The sequence below is a fragment of the Hippoglossus stenolepis genome, chromosome 19, assembly GCF_022539355.2.
Source record: "Hippoglossus stenolepis isolate QCI-W04-F060 chromosome 19, HSTE1.2, whole genome shotgun sequence".
Taxonomy (NCBI): Eukaryota; Metazoa; Chordata; class Actinopteri; order Pleuronectiformes; family Pleuronectidae; genus Hippoglossus; species Hippoglossus stenolepis.
Genome location: NC_061501.1, coordinates 11,961,808 through 11,983,461, shown reverse-complemented (window position 1 = coordinate 11,983,461; position 21,654 = coordinate 11,961,808). Strand labels below are relative to the sequence as shown.

The 21,654-nt window shown below is 42.2% G+C and overlaps 3 protein-coding genes and 1 long non-coding RNA gene across 7 annotated transcripts; 1 reads left to right on the top strand and 3 right to left on the bottom strand.

Annotated features, from left to right (window-relative positions):
- The first annotated feature begins 114 nt into the window (after positions 1 to 114).
- mcmdc2 (minichromosome maintenance domain containing 2) lies at positions 115 to 6,195 on the top strand. The gene is made up of 14 exons (XM_035142971.2): positions 115 to 215; positions 321 to 451; positions 560 to 619; positions 1,252 to 1,447; positions 1,592 to 1,714; positions 1,828 to 1,929; positions 3,264 to 3,392; positions 3,568 to 3,805; positions 3,890 to 4,095; positions 4,230 to 4,387; positions 4,790 to 4,969; positions 5,075 to 5,214; positions 5,623 to 5,732; positions 5,987 to 6,195. Exons 1-14 carry the CDS (start codon positions 119 to 121, stop codon positions 6,151 to 6,153), a joined length of 2,037 nt encoding a protein of 678 aa, XP_034998862.2. The 5' UTR covers positions 115 to 118; the 3' UTR covers positions 6,154 to 6,195.
- A 152-nt stretch (positions 6,196 to 6,347) lies between these two features.
- Positions 6,348 to 10,716, bottom strand: LOC118098814. 2 transcript variants are annotated; one of them, XR_004694213.2, is made up of 9 exons: positions 10,571 to 10,716; positions 9,541 to 9,600; positions 9,072 to 9,147; positions 8,643 to 8,708; positions 8,179 to 8,245; positions 7,767 to 7,832; positions 7,309 to 7,375; positions 6,572 to 6,625; positions 6,348 to 6,443 (listed from the first exon to the last, which is right to left on the bottom strand). It is a non-coding gene; the product is annotated as an uncharacterized LOC118098814 (long non-coding RNA). The 2 variants fall into 2 exon arrangements; XR_007032247.1 differs by lacking the exon at positions 8,643 to 8,708.
- A 1,069-nt stretch (positions 10,717 to 11,785) lies between these two features.
- LOC118098812 (transcription factor 24) lies at positions 11,786 to 14,345 on the bottom strand. Its single transcript, XM_047337904.1, is given in 4 exon segments — positions 11,786 to 12,218; positions 12,510 to 12,782; positions 12,785 to 12,894; positions 12,897 to 14,345. Coding segments are annotated over 4 exon segments (558 nt in total). The 5' UTR covers positions 12,958 to 14,345; the 3' UTR covers positions 11,786 to 12,104.
- Positions 14,346 to 14,370: 25 nt separating this feature from the next.
- ppp1r42 (protein phosphatase 1, regulatory subunit 42) lies at positions 14,371 to 20,899 on the bottom strand. Of its 3 annotated transcripts, none has more exons than XM_035142969.1 (9): positions 20,676 to 20,898; positions 19,645 to 19,876; positions 19,398 to 19,564; positions 19,171 to 19,309; positions 18,112 to 18,228; positions 16,354 to 16,471; positions 16,072 to 16,206; positions 15,564 to 15,680; positions 14,371 to 14,565 (listed from the first exon to the last, which is right to left on the bottom strand). In XM_035142969.1, coding segments are annotated over exons 2-9 (927 nt in total). In that variant the 5' UTR covers positions 19,777 to 19,876; positions 20,676 to 20,898; the 3' UTR covers positions 14,371 to 14,563. The 3 variants fall into 3 exon arrangements, with proteins under 3 accessions (XP_034998860.1, XP_034998859.1, XP_034998858.1); XM_035142968.1 differs by lacking the exon at positions 14,371 to 14,565 and adding an exon at positions 14,894 to 15,210 and having other exon boundaries at positions 20,676 to 20,897; XM_035142967.1 differs by lacking the exon at positions 14,371 to 14,565 and having other exon boundaries at positions 15,234 to 15,680; positions 20,676 to 20,899.
- Positions 20,900 to 21,654: the final 755 nt, after the last annotated feature.

The following is a 21,654-nucleotide window of genomic DNA, read 5'->3' as shown; positions in this document are numbered from 1 at the left end:
ATTCAGGTGACCCTCTGAGTGGTCTCCATGGCAACCTGGTTGAAGCTCGCGCGCTAACGTTGGATTGTTAGCAGTCATGCTAGCTTTTTAGCAAAGTTGTTTTTATTACTGAGTGAAGATGACGGACGTTTTATCGTTGAAAGAATCCGTGGTGGTGTATTTAGACCGGAGCGGTGGCCTTCAGAAACTGACCGAGGACTGCGCACAGTTCGACGGTGAGCCTGAATCTAAACTGCCCCAATGCTAGTCGCTACAATAAATGCTAAAAACCCCACCGTGCTACATTTAAGCTAGCCCTTCCCACTGTGCTAACTCTGCAGACCCCCACCATGTCGAGGCGGTGTACCGGTTCTGCATCTCCGTGAACCCCTCTGATGTGATGGAGGTGGATGCAGTGTTGGGCCACTGTGTTCTCCACGAGCCCCTGAAGGCAACAGCATTGTTTCAGTCTGTATGTGTAAAAGCAAACAGCTAATCCAAACAGCTCACACCCATCATCTATTTACCATGTAAACCTCTGTGAGGTTAATTATTTACTTTTTCAAATTCCTTCATTCAGATTTGCTTCCTGGCCATACAGACTCTTTCGCTTGTTGAGAAAATACACACAGAGAGTCAGGTATGAACAATACAACAGATAAACTACTGTGTTTAGTTTAAAGGGATAGTTCACCCAAAAAGGAAAGTGTTTGAGTCCATAAAACACTTCTGGAGTTTCAGGGGTAAACAGCGTTGCAGCCCAATCAAATACAATTGAAGTAAATGTTGACTTATTCTTTAAACGTAAAACACAAAAATAACATGCCTCCATACTGCTCCTGTGGTGTCATCCAAGTGTCCATAAGCTCCGACATTCAAATTTGACTCGAAACAGCATCATTTACACACCATGTTTTTAGCCTAGGAGGATATCAGAGCACATTTAGGCTAAAAACATGGTGTTCATTTCAAGTCGAATTTGAATGAGAGCACTTTATGGGTTTTTTTCTATTGTTTTATTACGTCTGAAGAAGGAGTCAGCGTTTACTCCGGAGACTCCCTAAAGTGTTTTGTGGACTCAAACACTTTCACCCACCCCTCCATCGACGTAGTGGTGAGTAGATAATGAGTGAATCTTCATTTCTTTGGGTTAACTATCCCTTTTAAGAGCCTTAATAAGTAGCAGTTAACCCAATGAACCTTACATACCTGCATCTGACTGAACTGGATCATCCTGTTGTAACAGTGACTCATGTGGCTGTTCTCTTTGAGGTGAATGTAATACTGAAATTTACACACCTGCCTCCGTACCCTGAGTACACGTTGGACCTTGGCAGTTTTCCCCGAGGATGTGGCCCCATGAGGCCTGTCTCCATGGAGGGCCTGGTCATTGCCATGACGAGGGTCACGAAATACACCCAGGGGGCCCGGTTCCTCTGCGTTAACGACGACTGCCCCTGCTCTACTGGTACTTTGTTACCTCCGAACCCTCACTACAGATTTCTCTCAGCTTCAAGTAGTACTATTAAGACAGATCACACTCAGTCGGATTTGTAGTAAAATTGTATGTTTAGATGCACATTTGATTGCATTTCCATGATTCCGGCCGTAGGGTTCCACCACATCCGAGTTCATGCACCCGGAGCCACAGAGTCGGCGACTGTGAGAAACGACTTCAGCTGCATGATGTGCAACTCCCAACTGAAAGAGGATGTGAAGTTCAGAGTTTTGGGAGGTGACAATGGAGTTATTACCAGGAGTGATAACTGGGCAGAAGTAGTGAAAAGAAAACCTGTGTTGTGTTTTTATGTTCTGCATTCATTCATGTGTGTGTCGTTGTGGAGACAGACAAACAGCTGGTGGAGCTGATCCACGTCAAAGCACTGGATGTTCTAAATGGGCATCAGCAAAGCTCACTCAGATACCAGTCTGTCACCCTGTTTCTCAGAGGTAGGTTTACCTGCTCATACAAAAGTCCACTCTCCACCTACATATAATGTCCTCCAGTCAACATATTTATTGATTTCTTTAAATTAAATCCAAATAAATCTGTTAATTGTAGCATAATGGTCCACATCAGAGTGATATAATTGCAAAACAACAGAAAATACAAATTATAATATAAATAGCTTTTTTGGGGGGGCATATTCCATCCTCTTTTTAATCCATGGATTCTTTGCAGAACACAAGATTGTTTTCTATCCAACTACTGAAGTAAAAAGCCCAGAATTAGTTCATCTCCCTCTGGTGGGGTATAAATATGCATCGCTGACACATGTAGGATACCCTTGGCTGTTTTTGAACCCTACAATAAGCATCCCTGCAGTATGAATTATTTTTCCACAGCATTAAGCTTTTAATCATGTATTAAGCTTTTAATCATCTAAATCTTTTCTTCTAAGTATTTGCAATGAAAACCTCTAGTGTTATGAGGTTTGACAGTTTACTGTATGGCAGCATTGGTATGAAGACTGATGGAAACTGCCCATTAACCAGGCATCTGGTTCAACCATCCATGTCAGGATGCAGCTGCTCTGCTGAGGAGTCCTTGACCAAGCCTGAGCAGCCTCAGAGACCATATCCTGCGATGTACTTAGCCTTTTTTATTTTTGCATTGAACTGAACAAATGCATATTTTGAACTTTACTGGGTTAAAAGACCAAGTTTTTTATTTGCATCTTAAATGAAAACACTGTAATGTTGATTAATATCCTCAAACAGTTTAAAGGGTATTATTTGTTTGTAAAACTCAATTTCTCATTACTTATATTCACTCCCAGTCCTGAATAATGTGGTTGTCATAGCTTGTATTTACACCCAGTCAGATCTATTGAGGTTTGTCATTAATTTTCTCCGGCTTCCTAAATGAGAATAACTTTGGAACACAAACTAAGTGGGGGAGAGTTCAAATAAACAGATTTCCGTGCAGCCAGCCGCACACAGTGCCTCCTAGAGGGATATTAAGTGTTTCTGTCCCCTCTAATAACATTGTCCAGTCAGTACCCCTGAGATCTTAGCAAATCTCAGCACCAGGATTAACATATTCTGTTGACCCAGTCCTGTGGAGGAATTCAATACACAGGGTTCCCGTTACTAAACATATATGCTAATAAGTAGAAGGAACACTCATTAGCTGGCTGTGCATTTCGCACACAGAGAAATCTTTGTTCTTAAGGCCTCGCTCTGTTTCTCTTGGCAGTGGTTTGTAGGTGGCATGCATGTTTCTTCAATAATCGAGGACAACCCCTCTGAGTGTTATTGCTTTGTTTCCCCTACTCACACAGATGAGCTGTGTAACTTGATGAGAATTGGTCGACTCTACAGGGTGCTAGGCATTCCTGCACATGTCCACCAGTGGCCCAACATTACCTGGAGTGTGGAGGCCAATAGCGTCCGACCATGGGAGCCAGAACGTAAGGCAGTAAATAATTTCATATTAAAACCGTCGAGTCTACAGAAATCCCTATCACAGACATATTGATAACATCTTAACACTATGATATGATTCTAATTTTCACATCTTATATGCAAAATTGTGCATCGTTGCCACATTGAAATATCTGCCATGTGTCACAATTCTACCTACAGATCTGCATAAAGTCAGTGTCAGGTTCCAAGAGCTGTTGAAAGCCACAGCCTCTTCTCCCTGGAGGTTCTCTGCTATTGTAGCTCACTGCTTTGGGTTGGAAGTTTCTCCTCCAGGCTTGTACAACACACTGAAGCTGGGTTTGTTGCTCAGCTTGGTGCAGACCAGAGCAGATGCAAAAGAAACATGTCACAACTTGGATCTCCTCGTCATCACTACTAACACTCTTGTATTAGACAGGTAAAGGAAAGTTAGGTGACTTGAATTATGCCACCAGAGACTTTAATCTGCCGCATTACCCATCACCCTTCGTGTTTGTGCTAGATTGTTGACATACAGTTTGGGTTTGGCCATTCGCGGGGTCAGACATCAGGTCTCAGGGGAGATGTTTGCATCCTTGTCCCGGGACGAACATGGAGCAGGCACTGCCAACATCCATGCTGGTTCTGCCTTGCTAGCCACCGGGGGCATATGCATGGTAGGAGATCTTGGGTGTTACAAGAAGGACAAGTTGGATTCCATCCAGTCAGGTAAAGCACCAAATTGATTAATAAAACACGTTTTGTATTAGCTTAAAGGAGAGGATTCTGTCAGCTTTAAAAACAATGGGTAATTTCTGCCAAATATATTAATTATTGTATATTAATCCTTTGAATTTTCTCAGTTCTGGAGAGCCGCACGGTGTCTGTATTCATCCCAGGAAAGAAATACGGTGAGGATGCTGACCAGCAGCTTTCCTTCCCGCTCCACTGCAGCTTCTGGGCCCTCACAGACCCCTCTCAGCGTTCAGGGCGGACAGACTGTACTGTACTGGGAACAGCAGTGAGTCCAAACACAATATGGTGTCGTATTAGTATTGTATAGCTCACTTAAAACATAATCTCAATGTGGACCAACAGGTCTGAATTCAGATTTCCGTGTAAAATCCCATTCCATTCCACTCAGATGTTGTTGTAGATAGCACATGCAAAACAGGAAATTGAGACAATTTACTTCTGTTGAAGGAAATGCCCTGCCCAGAAAACATGACTTCACAGCAAAGCCCTTGAGAATAATCAATGCTTTGTTTTCCTCTTTTGCAGGGAAGAGGTAGACAGCAAACTCTATAACAGTTCTGTAGACCTTTCTTTAGATGTCAAGTTCTTTTCCTATTTATCAATATCATATTAGAACTTTGAAAACATTAGACAACTCTCTGATGCCCAGTCTCTTCTCTGTGAGCAGGAAATGGGTCCCGTACCACTTCAGTTGGCGGACAACTTTGGCCTGGTCATTCGGAGTAGGGATATGATGGGAGAGCAGGCCCTGCTCGCCCAGACTGTCCACACCCTCCAGCAGTCAGTACAGCCTGGAAAACCCCTCTACCCATCCTGCTGGGAGTTCTCCTCTCAAGACTACCAGGAGGTTAACAATCACCAAGTCATTTTTATAAAAATTCACTGTCTCCATTTTAGCGTTTATTCATTTAAGTTGAATTGATATTGCTGTTCTGAATTCTTTATCTTCCAGCTGGTAGCCCACGCTCGGAGTTTACAAGTGGAGCTTAGTCCTGGAGCTGAGAAAATGATCCACGGTTACTATATGGCCAGCCGTAGAGTCAGAACCCAGAGTCAGGGTGTTAAGATATCAGTGGCATCTATCAAACTACTGTGAGCACTCTACTTATATAATACTTGCTGCTTTAATATTCCATCTTTTCACTTATGTGCATTACCAGAGAGATCTTTATGTAAAGATCAAGTCAGTCTGGTGTAATGTAATTTAATATCCACTAGGTGGAGAACTCCTTCATAAGACCATTTTTCTTTTGGCAATGACAGATGTTTACAAACCTTTTCACCACAGTGACCTATTTTATGTAGAAGTAAACCTGTGGACACAAATCTGAATAAATATGTTAAATGGAGTTTTAATTCTAAAATTATTTTCATTACCTGTAACACTTGGTATCAGGTTACCATCCCACGTGATGCAAATTTAAAGTCTACCTTTCATGCAGCATATTACTTGTGCAGCAGTTCATTTAAATGCCACTATTCATGTCGTTTTATTGTAAGGATCTCTTTGGCTGAAGCTCACTGCAAGTTAAGTCTCAGAACACAAGTACTGGAGGAAGACGCTGTCGTCGCTGTGCTACTCTGTGAAAACTCAGTCACTCTCAAGCACGGTACTAAATGATCACTCCACCCTTCCCACAGATTAAACCAACTACAAACAGCATTTCCTCAAAGAGATCTTCCATCACATGTCCCATCATTGAATTTAAGTAATGCTGTTGTGATACAGCGTCTCTTTTGTGAACTTGTCATTAAATTATGAAAATAAGACACCCAACTGAAAGAGTAAACATACACAAAGCTCTGCGAGTTCTTTATCCTAGTTGTAAATGGTTTTTTAAAGTTTGCCTCCCTCTTCCTCCAGGGGCCTCTGCTCTCATTATTCCACCTGACGCAGTGTTTCCCTGTGACCTGGAAGATGTGGATGGTTTGCACAGAAGAGACATGGCACTGGATATTCTCCACCAGAATATCCTGCGCTTCATTTACGCCTATGCACCAGGAGCAAACAATTACATCACAGAAGAGTAACATCTCTCTAAAGATCCAAAAATACAGGTAAGCAGCACAAGATCCCACAGACTGATTAACCTTAGTGTTCATCCTTTCATTCAGTCACAGTTGTATACTCATTAAACAGATTAGTTGGTTAAAGAGTTGCTAGAAATAGGTGACCAAAAACATCTAAAATACATAACAGAGAAAGATGTGCATAGAAAAATAACTCAGATCAAGCCCAGGCATTTTTTGCAAACAAGTTTTATTCAGAAAAATATTTTCTAATAAATCTGCCAAATGGTGATCCATCAGTTCCAGGTACACTGTAAAAGACATGGACAACAGTCAGAGAAATGACAATGAATGATGTGCAAACAGCTAAATGTCAATCGCAACATAAATGTAATGATAAATGATGACAAGTTGACATGGATTGGGAGTTGGTACCTACCTTTGAAATTTGGTTTTCGCATAAACATGTGATCAGTCAACTGGCTCCGTAACCCTGCCAATAAATACAAAATAAATATCAGTTTAATTGGGGGAATAACAACTTTTCTATGGTTTTACATCTTTGTCTTTTAGTTCAGTTAGTCACATTCTCAGCAGCCCATTTTGGTCTGATGGGTAAACGGCGATAAGATGAATTCATCATAACTACTTCAAAAACCGGGCATAAACCAGTGAAATGAACATGAGAATACATTTTGGGATGAGATAACGCTAGCATTTAGACTTTGGCTCCATTACAGCAGCTGCTTATCTGTTAAAAACGGAAATGAATCAGTTCTATACACAGCACTCAACCATTACACGTTGATGGGTCAAGATGGCATTTCCTGTTAAATGTGAAATCCAGAACATTGGGACAACAGCGTCACAGGCAGGGTAAAACTATACTTGCAGCTGGTAATTCAGTAGTCACAGTCTCACCACTTTGTTGTCTGACGGGTAAACGGCAAAGTTTGTTAACTCATCACTATTCCAGCTGCAAGAGGTACTAGCTCTCAATGTTAAAAAAAAAAAAAGCGTCTGAGAATTAAGCCGTTTTGGTGCAAGTAATAGTTTGGGTTCGGAAATAATTTACCAGGTTGGACTAGTTGTGCTTTTTAAGATACAATCATATTGTTTTGTGCAGTATCAATAATTCGCAATGTAAAAAATAACATGCTGTAGTTATGAACTCACCTCCTGATCAGCACAGGATTATACTTCAGGTGCATCTCCAGCCACCACATCATAGGATCTGAAGCACCTGAGGGAATAACAGGAAATTACAGGAATGAGATTGACCAAAAAGAAAAATAGTGTTGGGCAGGGTAAATCTAAGGTTGCAGCTGGTAATTCAGTAGTTACAGTCTCACCACTTTGTTGTCTGACGGGTAAACGGCAAAGTTTGTTAACTCATCACTATTCCAGCTGCAAAAGTTGCCATGGCTCACAGTTCAGAAAGATAATAGACTTGAGCCATTTTGGATTCATCTGCTATTGAGCAAGTTAAACTAGTAATCAGGGTTTTAAGATATTTAACCAGTTTGGATTCATTGAGAAATGCTTTCCAATGCTATTATTCTACAAACTAAATATTTTAAATATAACCATGCTCCAGGAGCATTAAAAAGGACGCACTGTAGTAGGGGACTCACCGCATCAGCACAGGACACAAGGGATTACACCAGGTTCATCCTGTCACCTCATGTAATCAGAGGCAACTTAAGGAAAAACAAAAACAAGAATGGGATTGACCAACTATCACACCATAGGGTTTGGATTAAGCAGGGTGACAATAAAGTTGCAGCTGGTAATTCAGTCGTCACAATCTCACCACTGTGTTGTCTGACGGGTAAACGGCAAAGTTTGTTAACTCATCACTATTCCAGCTGCAAGAGGTACTAGCTCTCAATGTAAAAAAAAACAAAAATCTAAGAATTGAGCCGTTTTGGTGCAAGTAATAGTTTACCAGGTTGGACTAGTTGTGTGTTTTAAGATATCATATTGTTTTGTGCAGCACCAATAATCCGCAATGTAAAAAATAACATGCTGTAGATATGATCTCACCTCCTGATCAGCACAGGATTATACTTCAGGTGCATCTCCAGCCACCACATCATAGGATCTGAAGCACCTGAGGGAATAACAGGAAATTACAGGAATGAGATTGACCAAAAAGAAAAATAGTGTTGGGCAGGGTAAATCTAATGTTGCAGCTGGTAATTCAGTAGTTACAGTCTCACCACTTTGTTGTCTGACGGGTAAACGGCAAAGTTTGTTAACTCATCACTATTCCAGCTGCAAAAGTTGCCATGGCTCACAGTCCAGAAAGATAATAGACTTGAGCCATTTTGGATTTATCTGCTATTGAGCAAGTTAAACTAAAACTAGTAATCAGGGTTTTAAGATATTTAACCAGTTTGGATTTATTGAGAAATGCTTTCCAATGCTATTATTCTACAAACAAAATATTTTAAATATAACCGTGCTCCAGGAGCATTAAAAAGGACGCACTGTAGTAGGGGACTCACCGCATCAGCACAGGACACAAGGGATTACACCAGGTTCATCCTGTCACCTCATGTAATCAGAGGCAACTGAAGGAAAAACAAAAACAGGAATGGGATTGACCAACTATCACACCATAGGGTTTGGATTAAGCAGGGTGACAATAAAGTTGCAGCTGGTAATTCAGTCGTCACAATCTCACCACTGTGTTGTCTGACGGGTAAACGGCAAAGTTTGTTAACTCATCACTATTCCAGCTGCAAGAGCGGCCAATGCTCAACGTTCAGAAAAATATCCAAGACTGACCATTTTTGACTTCTCTGTTTGAGTTATTTGGTGAAACAAATAATTGGGCTTGGGAATTCTGTCAAAGTTTGACGCATTGAGCATTGCTCTCCAATGCAACTCTACCACAATCATTCAAAAATATAATCATACATGTAGAAACTCACCTCCTCTTTAGCACAGGACACACGCATGATTAAATCAGGTGCATCGCCAGGCACCACACCTTGTAACCTAAATCATCTGAAACGAGAAATTACAGGACTAAGATTAACGTTGGAAAACAATTATCTGCATCTTTTATAAAAAAAAAACCATTGTGCTGCCGTTTCAGTTAGTCACAGTTTCACCACCTTATTGTCTGATGGGTAAACGGCAATAGAGTGAAGTCATTATTCTAGCAGCACAAATTCCCCGTCACCAAAAACACCACATAACCAAAAACTGTCGACCACCTGAGCAATCGCCTTAACATCCACAGAGGGATGACAGGCATTTGCTCATCTGAAGTTTGCCGTGGTGGTCTGACATCTGATACAAAGAATTACTAAGTACCCAGATAACACTGAGCATTTGGACACTTTGGTCATTTATCATTGTGATTGATTTCAAATGTTTATTAATACCTTAACATACCTTTATATTAGCTGACAATGGGCCAGTTATTGCTTGAATCCGCCATTTCCCCCTGCATTCCTATAAAGACAAAAGCCACATGCATATAAAAATCACGATACACTTCCAGTCTTCATATGTTTTCATCCCTAAATGCAGCCACGATTCAAACCCCACAAGTCTGTCACAGTAACTTAACCAAACCTCACAACTAATTGCTCTCAGGAGTCTCGTATTGATTCTTAGCTCGCATGAATAAGAAGTACTGAAGGAATAGCCAATATGGCCAGGACAGATGACTGATCACCCGAAGGTCAGAGGGGACAGTGTAACGCAGCTTGGGAGCACGGCCGACATCGCAGGTCTGAGGACGGGTTCAACAGCAGGTCATGACCTCTGCCATGACCTCCAGTCCTCAGAAGAGATCATGATGACTTTCCACGGTGAAATAATGGGGGGGTGGGGGGGGGGGTCGATTCCCTTACCAGCCGCTGTTCTGCTGACCCCTGGACACAGCCAGATACGGTGCTGTGTGAAGCAGTGACACGGGTGTGGGGGGGCGCCGTCCCCCTTTGAACTGTCTCTAAGAATGATTTATTGCGTTACTTCAGGGATGGGACCCGTCTATAGACAGACACCGAAACCGAATCGGTGGGTTAGACTGGTTCTACATTACACCTGCAACATGGCAGTGTTTGTGACAAAACTTGAGCCCAATTTAAGTTCCTTTTCAAATCCACGGGTTTTTACAGGGCAGTTGCCAAGAGATCAGAGAAATTAACGTGCAATACTAAATTAAATTGATCAACTTTGACTGAGTGTATTATACTGACATATTATAGGTTATTACGGCGTTTAAATCATCACGAGAACCACTGCAGATCAGCTGTAACGCGCTCTCGTGTTACCCACGTGGCGGACATGCTAACTAGCTTCATGCTAACTGCCTGCAGGCCAGGGTCGGTTTCAAATGGGTTTTTCCGACTTCGCCCGGGAGCACGTTGACGAGTTGCACAATTTAACACACAAACCCCACTCCACCGTCGCCTACCTGCATTACTGGAGATTCATCCCGAAGAGGTCATCGCTCAGCCGGGACGCAGGAGGAAGCACGACCGCTCTCCACCGTGTCTCCGGGACAAGAGGCAGCTCTTCCGGTCCCGGCTCCGGACACTGCGCCGTAGATCTGCGCACTGACGCGTGTGAGGAGCGTCAAACACCTCGCACTATTTATGACGTTTACATTTCAATAAGGAAACCCGCGGATTAATGCATTCACTCCTTTTCATTACCCACAAGTGCCAGCACTGGAATCCGGGTTATTTTATTATATTTATAAAAAGACGTTCAAAATAGACGTGGGTCTTTTTTTAACTACAACCTCCCCGATATCCTACAAACTATTAACAATAAATATTTACTGTCCTTCCTCCCATAACATGTTGTGATCTGCCTGCGCATTTTGAAATGTATGAATCTAAAAGATATAAACTTAATCATTCCAAATTAGTTGTTGCCAAAATGTTGAAATGTTTCATGTGTGAGGTTTATTTTCTTATTATTTACGCCATGAAAATAGCTGTTGTTGATTTCTAGAAATATGGGTAGCCTGATTATTGTTGGATTTCTTTTTCAAACTCGTTGTTGTCAAAGTGTAAGCCCAGCTGAAGCTGAAACAATATGTTCTACATACATTTAATCATCTATCTGTATAATATGCTTTCTTTTCTCGTTTAAGGCATTGGATCTCTATCAGACTAAAGAATACTAAAGAATACTCTTTAGTCAGTATTTATGCTGCAAATTAATGTTGTGCTTTCACCTATTAAAACCTGAGTCTAGCCTGTAACTGAGTATACGTACAGCAACCAATGACCACAAGAGTAAACTTAAATTGTCAGATAAAAATAATAATAATAATAATATGTCCTGACAAATGCGGATCATATATTATTTAAATAAATATAAATTGTATTATTTTCTTTTTAATAGCATAAACAGGTCGGGTCGACTGGGGCGTTTTTCATAGATTTTCTTTTCTTTCTTTTTTTTTCAATCATCGTCAAAGACCTTCGGAGACTCGTCTTCTCTTTCACCGAGGTCATTTATTCACAAACACATTTACAAGCATGCGTGTAAAAATGAGCCGGAACATGAGCTGGAGAGCCTCCATTGTTGACTCTCGCTGACAGACCACTTCACATGACAGATGTTAAGTTATTCACACATGCATTTAGTGCAAATGTTTTCAACTCAAAGTGCACAGCTCAAGCATGACGGACTCGTTACCCCGCGGAATTTCTGCAGATGATCGCGACATGTATGGAACTGCACGATGCAGGGCCAAACAGGGATCAGCCAAAATAACAACAACAAAATGTAAAATGCCTTCTTTTGAAAAAAAAAAAAAATACAATAAAAATTCACAAGTAATATATTAATTTACAACGTCTTCCTACTGGTAGGGCTTGTGTGGGGGGGAGTGAATTCAGGTGAAGGATAATTGTTCTACAGTCAGTGGACACATGATGAGGCCCGAAACAGCATCAACTCATGCAAATGGGAAACTGCTCCACGCAAGTGATTTATTTCTTGGAGGTGGACGATGATGGACCTTGATTCTCTGACTCTGAGGAGCGTGTGTTGTTCAGGAACTGTCCGGAGGCACCGACGTACAGTCTGGAGCGCATCGGCCATTTCTGCAAAGACATTTCATATGTTAGTGAAAGAGAAATGGATATATACAGTATATATCTCAAATAGGCCCCAAAAGGCCAGTGAGGAGGATGTTGCATGCATAGAAGAAATGACAATTTAAGTCACATATAAGATAAGAATAATAAGTTTTCCTTTTTCAGATCTACTAAAATAATTTCGAAACTAAATAAATGCTGAATACACAAATCTGACACATAAAACCAATGTAACAAACCTAAATTACGATTATCATTATGATGGTTGTTATTATTGTTGTTTTCATTATTACTGACCTTCACTGGGTGCAGGTAGCCATCACCCTTCAATGAGTGTAACGCCTCTGTTTGTTTTGTGCTCTCTCCCTCCTCCGCACCTTCCTCCTGCAGTGTCCGAGTCAAATGGGCAATATATGTGGTGGCCAGTATCAACACGTCGAGTTTGGACAGCTTGGTGTCCGGCGGCACCGACGGCAAAGTCCTCTGCAGCTCCAGGAACGCGTTCCTCAGCGTCTGCACTCGGCTCCTCTCCCGAGCCGCGTTCGCCGCCGCCGGCCGCCCCTGCCGCCGAGGCCGCCGAGGCCGCCGCCGCCGCTGCAGCCGCCCTGGAGCACCCTGGCCCGCTGGAGCTCCCGGCGACCACCGTCCGGACTGGGGCTTGAGCTGGGACTCGACGCGGGGTTTCGTCCGCCACCGTCCCGGAGCAAGTGCCGCTGTCCATTCGGAGCGTCTGTCTTCCCACCATCAGAGTGCGATTAAAGACCTGAAAGTTCGATATCAGAAGTTAGTTTTAATAGTTTAACCTGCATGGCACGATTTATATGAATTTAAGTGAAAACTGACAAAGAGTAATTTAGATATAACACATTTTTTATTTATGATATTTTCAGTCATTAACCTTCTGTTCTATTAAACTTAACCCTTTAACTTATAGCCTACTGTAATCTACAATTGTATATGTAAGTTATTGTATTTGTGTATTTATTAAACCATAACTTAAGTTGTCTTTTTTGAGATGTTTGTTGTCAAATTGCAGGCTGATCCAAACAGACAACTCCTCTACAGTTAATCTCCTTACAAAACTTTGACAATCCGTATGACAACAGATATTTATCCACAGTTCCAGCAAATACAACAGAATTGGTGCTGATGGCTCGGTGACATGTCAGAGTCCCTGCAGCGGGTTTAGCCCTGCACAAACTGGTGGGATCTCTGTAATATAGAGTTTACCTCTGGTGTTTCTCAACGTCTGGAGAAACGACATGAAGGCGATCCAAAGAGGGCTTCGATGGGGCAGAGAATTGGCTCTTCAACGCGGAACAGTCCCAGTCGACGTCCAGCTTATCCTTAAATAAAGTGGCGCGTCTGCAGAGAAGGCGCGCAACGCTCCCTCCTGTGCGCGCATCCAAACACTTCACCTGTGTGCGTAGAAGTCTCAGGAGCCCTTAATTTATTGGATACACAAAGCGGCGGACGAGTATTTCCCTCCGACCTAATTAATCACTCCCTCCTGAAGGAGAAGTCCGCTCCTTTCCCCCTCTCCCAACTTATTTCTGAGGGCAGCAGAGGCTCGTTTTCGACGCCAGAGGCACAACTCCCTTTTTCCTCGAACGCTGAAATGTGGTAGAGCCACATCCTCGCTCTAATTGGCTACGAACCTGACACTGTATTTTTTTTTCAAGCCTATCAAACAGTGGGAAACGGGAAGAAATTGAGTCAAAATTACCTCAAAATCGTGCTTCACTATAAAGGCTATATCGTCAAAAGGCTATTTGCGGTGGAGCGTGAAGACAAGCTGACAAGTGTAAGGCGATATGCAAAACATGGGACTAATTGTCAGGGTGTGTTGAATTGCATTGGAGCAGCTAATAAATAAACTGCAGCGCTGCAATCAACAGGCAGGCGTTGGAGGAAATTCTTGTGAGAGTCATAAATTAATCACTCTGATTTCCAGGGCTCCAAACGGAGATGTCGGCAAATTAATGAAAGGAATTATTCATAATGTGTATGTCCTCGGACTGTTCTTAATAAACATTGTTTTTGTAAGGATGAAGTACACCAGCGTTGCCCCGGGACGCTAATTACAAGGTGAAGTAAGAGGAGGTTAAGTAAGCTGGTTTCCCTAATTACACCCCCCCCCCAACATCTTTCTGGGGTTACACGCCCACGTGGCTCCTAAAAATTCATCCAAACATTTAGTAACAAGGATGACAACAGCTACATCCGTTTTGTTACACACGATAACAGAGGGATGAGTCATTGATCCCAGGTGAGTAGATGAAAAGAAGCATGTGTTGTTGGCCTTGTAATATCAGGGCAGAGCGATCATGCAGATTGTGCCACTCTACGTCTCCTGGATCATTTGTAGAAGAAGAGAAACCACACACACACACACACACACACACACACACACACACACACACACACACACACACACACACACACACACACACACACACACACACACACACACACACACACACACAACATCAGATTCATTCGTAAAACTTACTAATGTCGCATAATGACCCCATAAAATACAATTATAAAGGAATCCGAAAGTGAAGAGGAGAAACGCAGCGGGGTCAAAATTCTGAACGAAAAGCAAGCTATTCCTGTTGTTTCATCTTCTTAACATATTTCAGCCTTATTAAGCTACATTCATAACAACGCAGATTAAGTTAAGACAAAGATTTAATCAAAACATTTGAAGATGTGACAGTATTTCTTTGAAAGCAGACAAGGCAGACGATATAATCCAATGGGTCAAGGACTGCAAGGACTTGACAGCTATGGAGCTCACACCGAGTGGAGGACACCGACTATAAATACTAATATGATAAAAGATCTGCAGCTGAATTGAACAGTGAATAAAGCAGTAGCTCTGTTAGTTCTGGGCTGTGGGTGGACAGGTCATCGGACTGGTGGGTTTGTCCTCAGCACCTTTGCCACCTTGTGAAGCCCCCTCATAGGAATCATCAATGTTGTCGTTAATGTCCTTAGAGTTCAGATAAAACCAAAAGGAAGCAGATTACGGCTCAACGTTCATTGAAATCTCCAGAATTTTGGGTTAAATGTCCTAATAGAGATAATTTTTTATGACATTCCCATTACATAAAAAAATGCTGATCAAGAAAATGTTGAAAACGTGAAATAACAGATACCATAAAAAACATTTAATTCTGGGGAGAAATAAGATGGATTAGAGTGTTTGGGGAGATCAAATCTATTGGTCATTGTGAATTCTATAGAAAAGCTGAATGTGTGTGGTTGGTGTAACATCAGGGAAATTTAACATCTACAAAAGTAAATAATTAAACGGAGTCAGTCTAGAAAGAAACGTGTACTCACAGCTGAGATCTGTGTGAGCGATGACAGTGGAGCTGAGCGACTGCTGTGGCTTCCACCTCTGCCTGGTTTGGCTGTAGATGTGACCGGGATGTGGACGCTGAGCCATGTTAAAGTCATCTGGAATACAAACAAAGTCAGAAGAGAACACACACACACACACACACACACACACACACACACACACACACACACACACACACACACACACACACACACACACACACACACACACACACACACACACACACACACACACACGTAAAACTGACCCAGAATAATTAAGTAAAGAATGATGACTAAAATGGGAACAGAAAATACTATAAAAGTCAAAAAATCAAGGGAACACATTTTTAGGGATTTTGAAATCTATAAAAAATGTTTCAAGGATGTAGCCCAGTATCCAAACTATCACATAGCCAGTAAACCTTAATAACCAACATGCACATTAAATCAGAAACGTGGATTGAAAGGGGGACAATAAAAGAAAGTTCAGAATTGAGTGACTAACTTGTAAAGGGATCGGGGCTCAACGGCCCAGGCAGCATGAGAGTGTTGTTTTTTTTCTTCTTGGCCTCTTTGGATGTTTTCCAGTTAATGAGGAACTGTCTGGTGAACTCATTAATTTCCCTTCCATCAAGAACCCCTGCAAAAATATATGAGGAATTCAAAAAAAACAAAAAGAATTATTTGAATTGTAAGAGTGAACAGGTTTTTAAAAATGTTACTATTAATTGAAAATAAATAAGTATCAGTCAAATGCCATTGAGCAAGAAAATTAGTAATTCTCTACCGAGTCTTTCGCATGTGGTAATTAGACGATCTCTGTACTTTGGTTTTTTACTCGCAGGATTTCCTCTCAGATCCATTTGAAGCAGCTGAGGCCAGAAGCCCAACACATCCTCCAACTCCTGAAAATGCAGAAAAAGAGACTCTTTTTCTTATGTGTTGTGTTTTCGTTTCAAATGGCAATACCACACCCAATGACTAATAGAAAACTTTCTCCGAAACACATTTTTTCTGATATGATAACTAATCAGAGACAAACATCAGAAAACTTTTAAAGACCCGGTGTAAGTGAATGCTAATGTGAAGTACAAGGGCCAGGGGGAAGTGCATAAACAACACATCAGTCTATTTTAATAAACAGTGTCGCCGGTGTCATGTAACTACAAGTTTTCTCCTGGGGCAGTGTGAGGCTGGCTCCTCCAGCGAGTTGCCTCCAGTTGTATGTTTATCTAAAGGCACATTAATCCAAGCCTGGAAATATGAATACTCTCTGGACACGCTCTGATTGTTCATTGCCTTCCTGTCTTGGCCAAAGCGCTTCCACTTTTCCAGCTCGTGCTGCAATCAGTTCAGAGGGGACCCCTGAGCACCGCGCGCTCCCAGGCTTTGATAAATGATCGTGTCAGGGCTGTCACTCAGAAGGCCCTCACCGAAGAGCAGCCCAGCCCCAAATTGCCCCCCACGCGGGGGTGTGGAGAGCAGCAAAGGCTGGATACTCGCTGAGCTTGGCCAGCTCTCTCGCCTGGACTAATGATGGGCCAGTTATGAACCTGTATTTGACCAGGGCTTCGATTCCCCCGTCCTCTCTGCCCTGCACACAGCTAACGGCCCCGGAAGATGCTCCCCATTTGTCACCCTGGCTGACTGCCTGTCATAATCTATTTTAAAAATCCATAACGTTTCCTCTGGACTCTGACCAAATGCGCCGAAGAAGGGACTGATCCTTTGGAGTGCTGTCTTTGCCGAATCAATATTGGCAGATGGGTTGAATAAATTATAGGAGTTATCTGCTAAAAATGGCACGTGTACAACAATTACCTGCATCAACTTCTCGAAAGCAAATCATTTGTGCTGAGAAAGTAGCCTGAGCAAAGCAGTCAATAACAAAATGCTTTCAATGTGTCATCCGGGTGTGAAGCACTAATAAAAAAAAGAAGAGGAATTATTCCCTTTTTATGAAGCCATCAACCGTTTCAGTTAGTAAATCAATTCAAACAGAAAAAATCAAGCAGGTCATTTTTCAAAGAAGTGACTGGGCATAAATCATATCTCTGCATCAGATGAATCCCCCATAAAGTTAAGTAGCGGTGGTTTAGGGTATCAAACAGAGGATTCTAAGGCAGAGAGGAAAAATCTGCCTCCCAAGGAAAAGGAGAAACTTGTGCTTGTTTAAAGCTGTCAGCGAGAAAAGTCTCAGGGGGAAAGGCTGGTTGATTTGTTGAATAATTCTGACCCTGTGCAAGTCATGCAGACTGGGAACCTATGGCAGGATTTGCAGGATTTGGTTCTTTAGAACCCTGTTCTCCATCTCATTTCACACATCACTGCAGAAAGCTACGGAACAATATTCATGATGACCTGATCGACTAATCGTGGTATGTTGACTTAAATATGGCATGTCATGCTGTGATGTGGTGCTATTTACTTTGACTGCGGCGCACAGCACACAGCCAGTATCTACCTCTGTCACACTGGAGAAGAATCCCTGAAGTGCAGCTTGTTTCAGACACTTAAAAAAAAAAAAAGAAGAAGCTATATTTACCGCCAGGTTGTGTAATTCATTGTCAGCAGCAGAAAAATTCTGGATTTCCCTCAGCACCGCCAGGTCCCTGATATCATCAATGTTGTTGTTACTGATGTTCAGGACACAAAGAGATTCCTGTGCAAATGAATCAGATTTCATTTTACAGTCAATAAAATGAGAGAATATCACAAATAAGCATAACATGAAGAAGCCCCGGGAGAGGAGGAGGAGAATCAAGCACATTTAAAATATTCCCATAAACAGGAGAAAATCCCAAAGTACATTAATTTGTGTTTATTATGGACACACACACACACACACAAACACACACACACAAACACACACACACACACACACACACACACACACACACACACACACACACACACACACACACACTCAAAGAAAATACCACCGTCTACAATTTGTTTCTGAGAGGAACAACATTACAAAACTATTGTGTGTGTGTCCAAAATAAATCCAAACTTATGGTACAGTTTTTATCTTTTTATTTGTTTTTGATCCATTTGGATGAAGCATCTGCATCTGCCCTCTTTATGAGCCTGAACCACTAGGATCGTGTCCAAATCATACTCTTAGATAGTGCTGTTGCTAAATATTCATCTTGGTTTGAAGTTCTCCAACGGCACATTTATAAAAAGCTGGAACTCTTCAAATTTGCACAGCAATTTCTTTAATTATCCAAACAAACAAGAAGCTGAGACTTTTGGTGTGTTTATCCATGGCCTGGCCAGTAAACGCAGTAAACAGACCTAACTGATTTGTCAGACCGGAGAGAGCAACAGAGGTCCCTTTGACATCATCAAACCCTGCACAATATTCTGCTTTTACAGGGATCACTCGTCTCGAAGAAATCTGAAATCTTTTACACTGGATGTGATCACCTACCGGGTTGATACGCCACACACATTATTTTGTATAAAGAGTTAAAATGAGCCGTTTCTCTGACCTTTCCATGACTTAAAATACATATAATTTCAAAGGAGGACAACTCAAATCATTTCGGGAGTGTGTATGAACTAAATTTGTACTGAACAGTGTGAAAATAGGTCATACAGCGAGTGAGAGGAGAGTCCTGGGGTCAAAGAGCAGCTTCTCCCCTGGTGCCAGCTTCTGGTTCTCCAGATGAAGCTCCTTGAGCTCCCGGAGCTGCTCTAAGCCCTCCACCACTGCGATCCTGTTTCCACCAAGATACCTGCAGAGACGAAAAGACCACACATATGTTTCCACAAACCTCAAGCCCGACGAACGGGACAACAATGAGTTCCACTTTTAACACTCACAGTTTGGAGAGCATCTGCAGATTCGAGAGATTGTCTATATGAGCAATGTTGTTGTTCTGCATATACAGATGGGTGAGGTTGGAGGCAAAGCCGAGGTTGCAGATGTCTGTGATCTGATTGTCGTACAGGTACAGAACAGTGAGGTTTCTGCACATGGAGACATCACCCTGAAAATCAAATCAAAACATGGAGGCATAAAAGAGCAAGAAAAGCAAAGAATGGTTGACATGCCATAACGGACACTTACAATGTCTTCGATGTTCTTGCTGGAGAAGTGAAGGTGCGTAAGTGTCTTGAGGTAGTCGGGGAAGGAGAGGCCCCTTTTCTTCTTGAAGTGGTTTCTGGATTTAGCGATCAGATCTATGTTCAGCTGTACCATGGTGGCTGCTCACAGACACACCTTCAGAAAGGATCCTTTTCAGCTTCAGCCGAGCGTTCAGCCCGCAGCACTGACTACAGCTGTCCGTCCATCTGTCGGTCTGGGAGACAAATACACACATGTGAGCTGAAAAAGACATAGGCAGGCAAACCGAGGTTCCCTCCGTTTATCTATTGAGGCCAAATTACTTCAGCGATCGGGATCATAAATGACAAATTGTCAAACACTAGACTATAAACGGCCTAAAACCGAACTGTCGATTCACAGTTAGGGATAATTGATGGAAAAACATCATTGTTCTCCAGCAAACTTGCTAAGAGGCCAAAGGCGGAGTGACCACTCAATCTTTGTTGCAATTAGAGTGTTCAATTCCCTGAGCTTCTTCTGTACCCACGGGGCTCATATATTAGCTTGACCTGACACTGAGATATGAAATGTTGCACTTTGAACTTACTTTACTCAGAGGCATTATTCTCTATTAATATTAATCACCTCTCCATTGCTGGTTGTACAGAGTGTAGCTAGCTAACACAAGGAGAGAAGACAGAGAGGGGGTGTGACTGCAGGTCTTCACCACACTTGATCTCCATCCATGGGGCAGAAGTTACAGGAGACACGAGGCCCTGATCGATACGAGCTGAAGTATGGACAGACGCTAATGACGTGAACTCACAAACCTCGGAGGATCCTCTCTCACTTGGGAGCAGCAGTTTATCACTGTCAAACACAGCGCGCCACACTCAAAGGTGTCCGGGTGCAGCTCGTGAGGAACATAAATTAAAACAACGTAAATAACCAGAACATGGTGGTGATACCATCCACGTATAGTTAGAGAAGCCCAGAAATCGAATCTCCCCTTTGTACGTTGAATGTGTCAAATATGAATTAAACCCTCCTACCTCTCTGCTGGATGAAGAATTTTGAAATACGGGCAGGATAGGCAATTTCTACGAAGTTTCACAGCGAACAGCAACGAAGCTGTGTCGTTTTGTTTGAGACGAGAAGCGCAGTTGCCGTGGAAACTACGGAAGCAGCGCGGCTGTCACAGCGGATCAGTCAGGGCGAGCTCAGATCGTGGCAGCGGGAGATCGGAGAGGCACTTCCGGTGTCAACAGAAACTGCCACTGATATGTGAAGGCAGCTGCCTTTGTTGCCCCACTGTTTAAAGGCAGCTGCAGCACTCATCTTGTTACTTTTTATCTTTAACAAATATTATTTTGGTTAAAAAATTCACCTTTATTACTTTAATCAACATTATGGGACAAGTGCAATATTTAGTAAATTAAATTATATTGAAATGATATAAATTGAAAATTGAAATGCTGTCATTTTGGTTGGACAACTCCAAATACTGGACAGACAAATAAGACCCTGCTCTGTTATTCTACTACACCATAATAATGCTTTGTTTTCAAGTATTTCATAGATTTTAGAAATTCAACAGGAATGTTGCAAACTATATTTTCTAGTGAAGTTGGATTAAATAAAAGCTACTAATACTGTAAGTAATGAATACAAATAAAGTTGAGGGTCTTACAATGTCCTAAACTGTAAAACTTTCTTCTGTTCATATTTCCTTACTTATGCTTTTTGCAGATACTGTGGCACAAGCTACTCTGTGCCTATGTGTCCAAGTGTAAGTGCACAGCGTGATGTGTCAGGACCACAGCACTCTTCTCCCACTGACCCCTGCATTGTTGATCTATATCATGCCATGACCTGGGTTTCCTGTGAGGGAGCGACTTTACGCCACTTATGCAGGACCACATGTCTGAGAGGGGGTGGAGCACCTCTCTGAGCCGGGCTCCACCACTTCACACACAACACTGTGCTCGTAGGGCTCATTCTGCTGAGAGCCAAAACTAAACAGAGCATCTG

Bases quoted from the DNA above. Each gene is read 5' to 3' on its own strand.
- ppp1r42 (XM_035142967.1), bottom strand. From the start codon at position 19,776: ATGGTACAGCTGAACATAGATCTGATCGCTAAATCCAGAAACCACTTC. The intron at 19,565-19,644 runs GTAAGTGTCCGT...TTTGATTTTCAG, and splicing joins GCAAGAACATCGAAGACATT to GGTGATGTCTCCATGTGCAG. The intron at 19,310-19,397 runs GTGAGTGTTAAA...TCGTCTCTGCAG, and splicing joins CTGCAGATGCTCTCCAAACT to GTATCTTGGTGGAAACAGGA.
- mcmdc2 (XM_035142971.2), top strand. From the start codon at position 119: ATGACGGACGTTTTATCGTTGAAAGAATCCGTGGTGGTGTATTTAGAC. The intron at 452-559 runs GTATGTGTAAAA...TCCTTCATTCAG, and splicing joins CAACAGCATTGTTTCAGTCT to ATTTGCTTCCTGGCCATACA. The intron at 620-1,251 runs GTATGAACAATA...GTTCTCTTTGAG, and splicing joins AAATACACACAGAGAGTCAG to GTGAATGTAATACTGAAATT.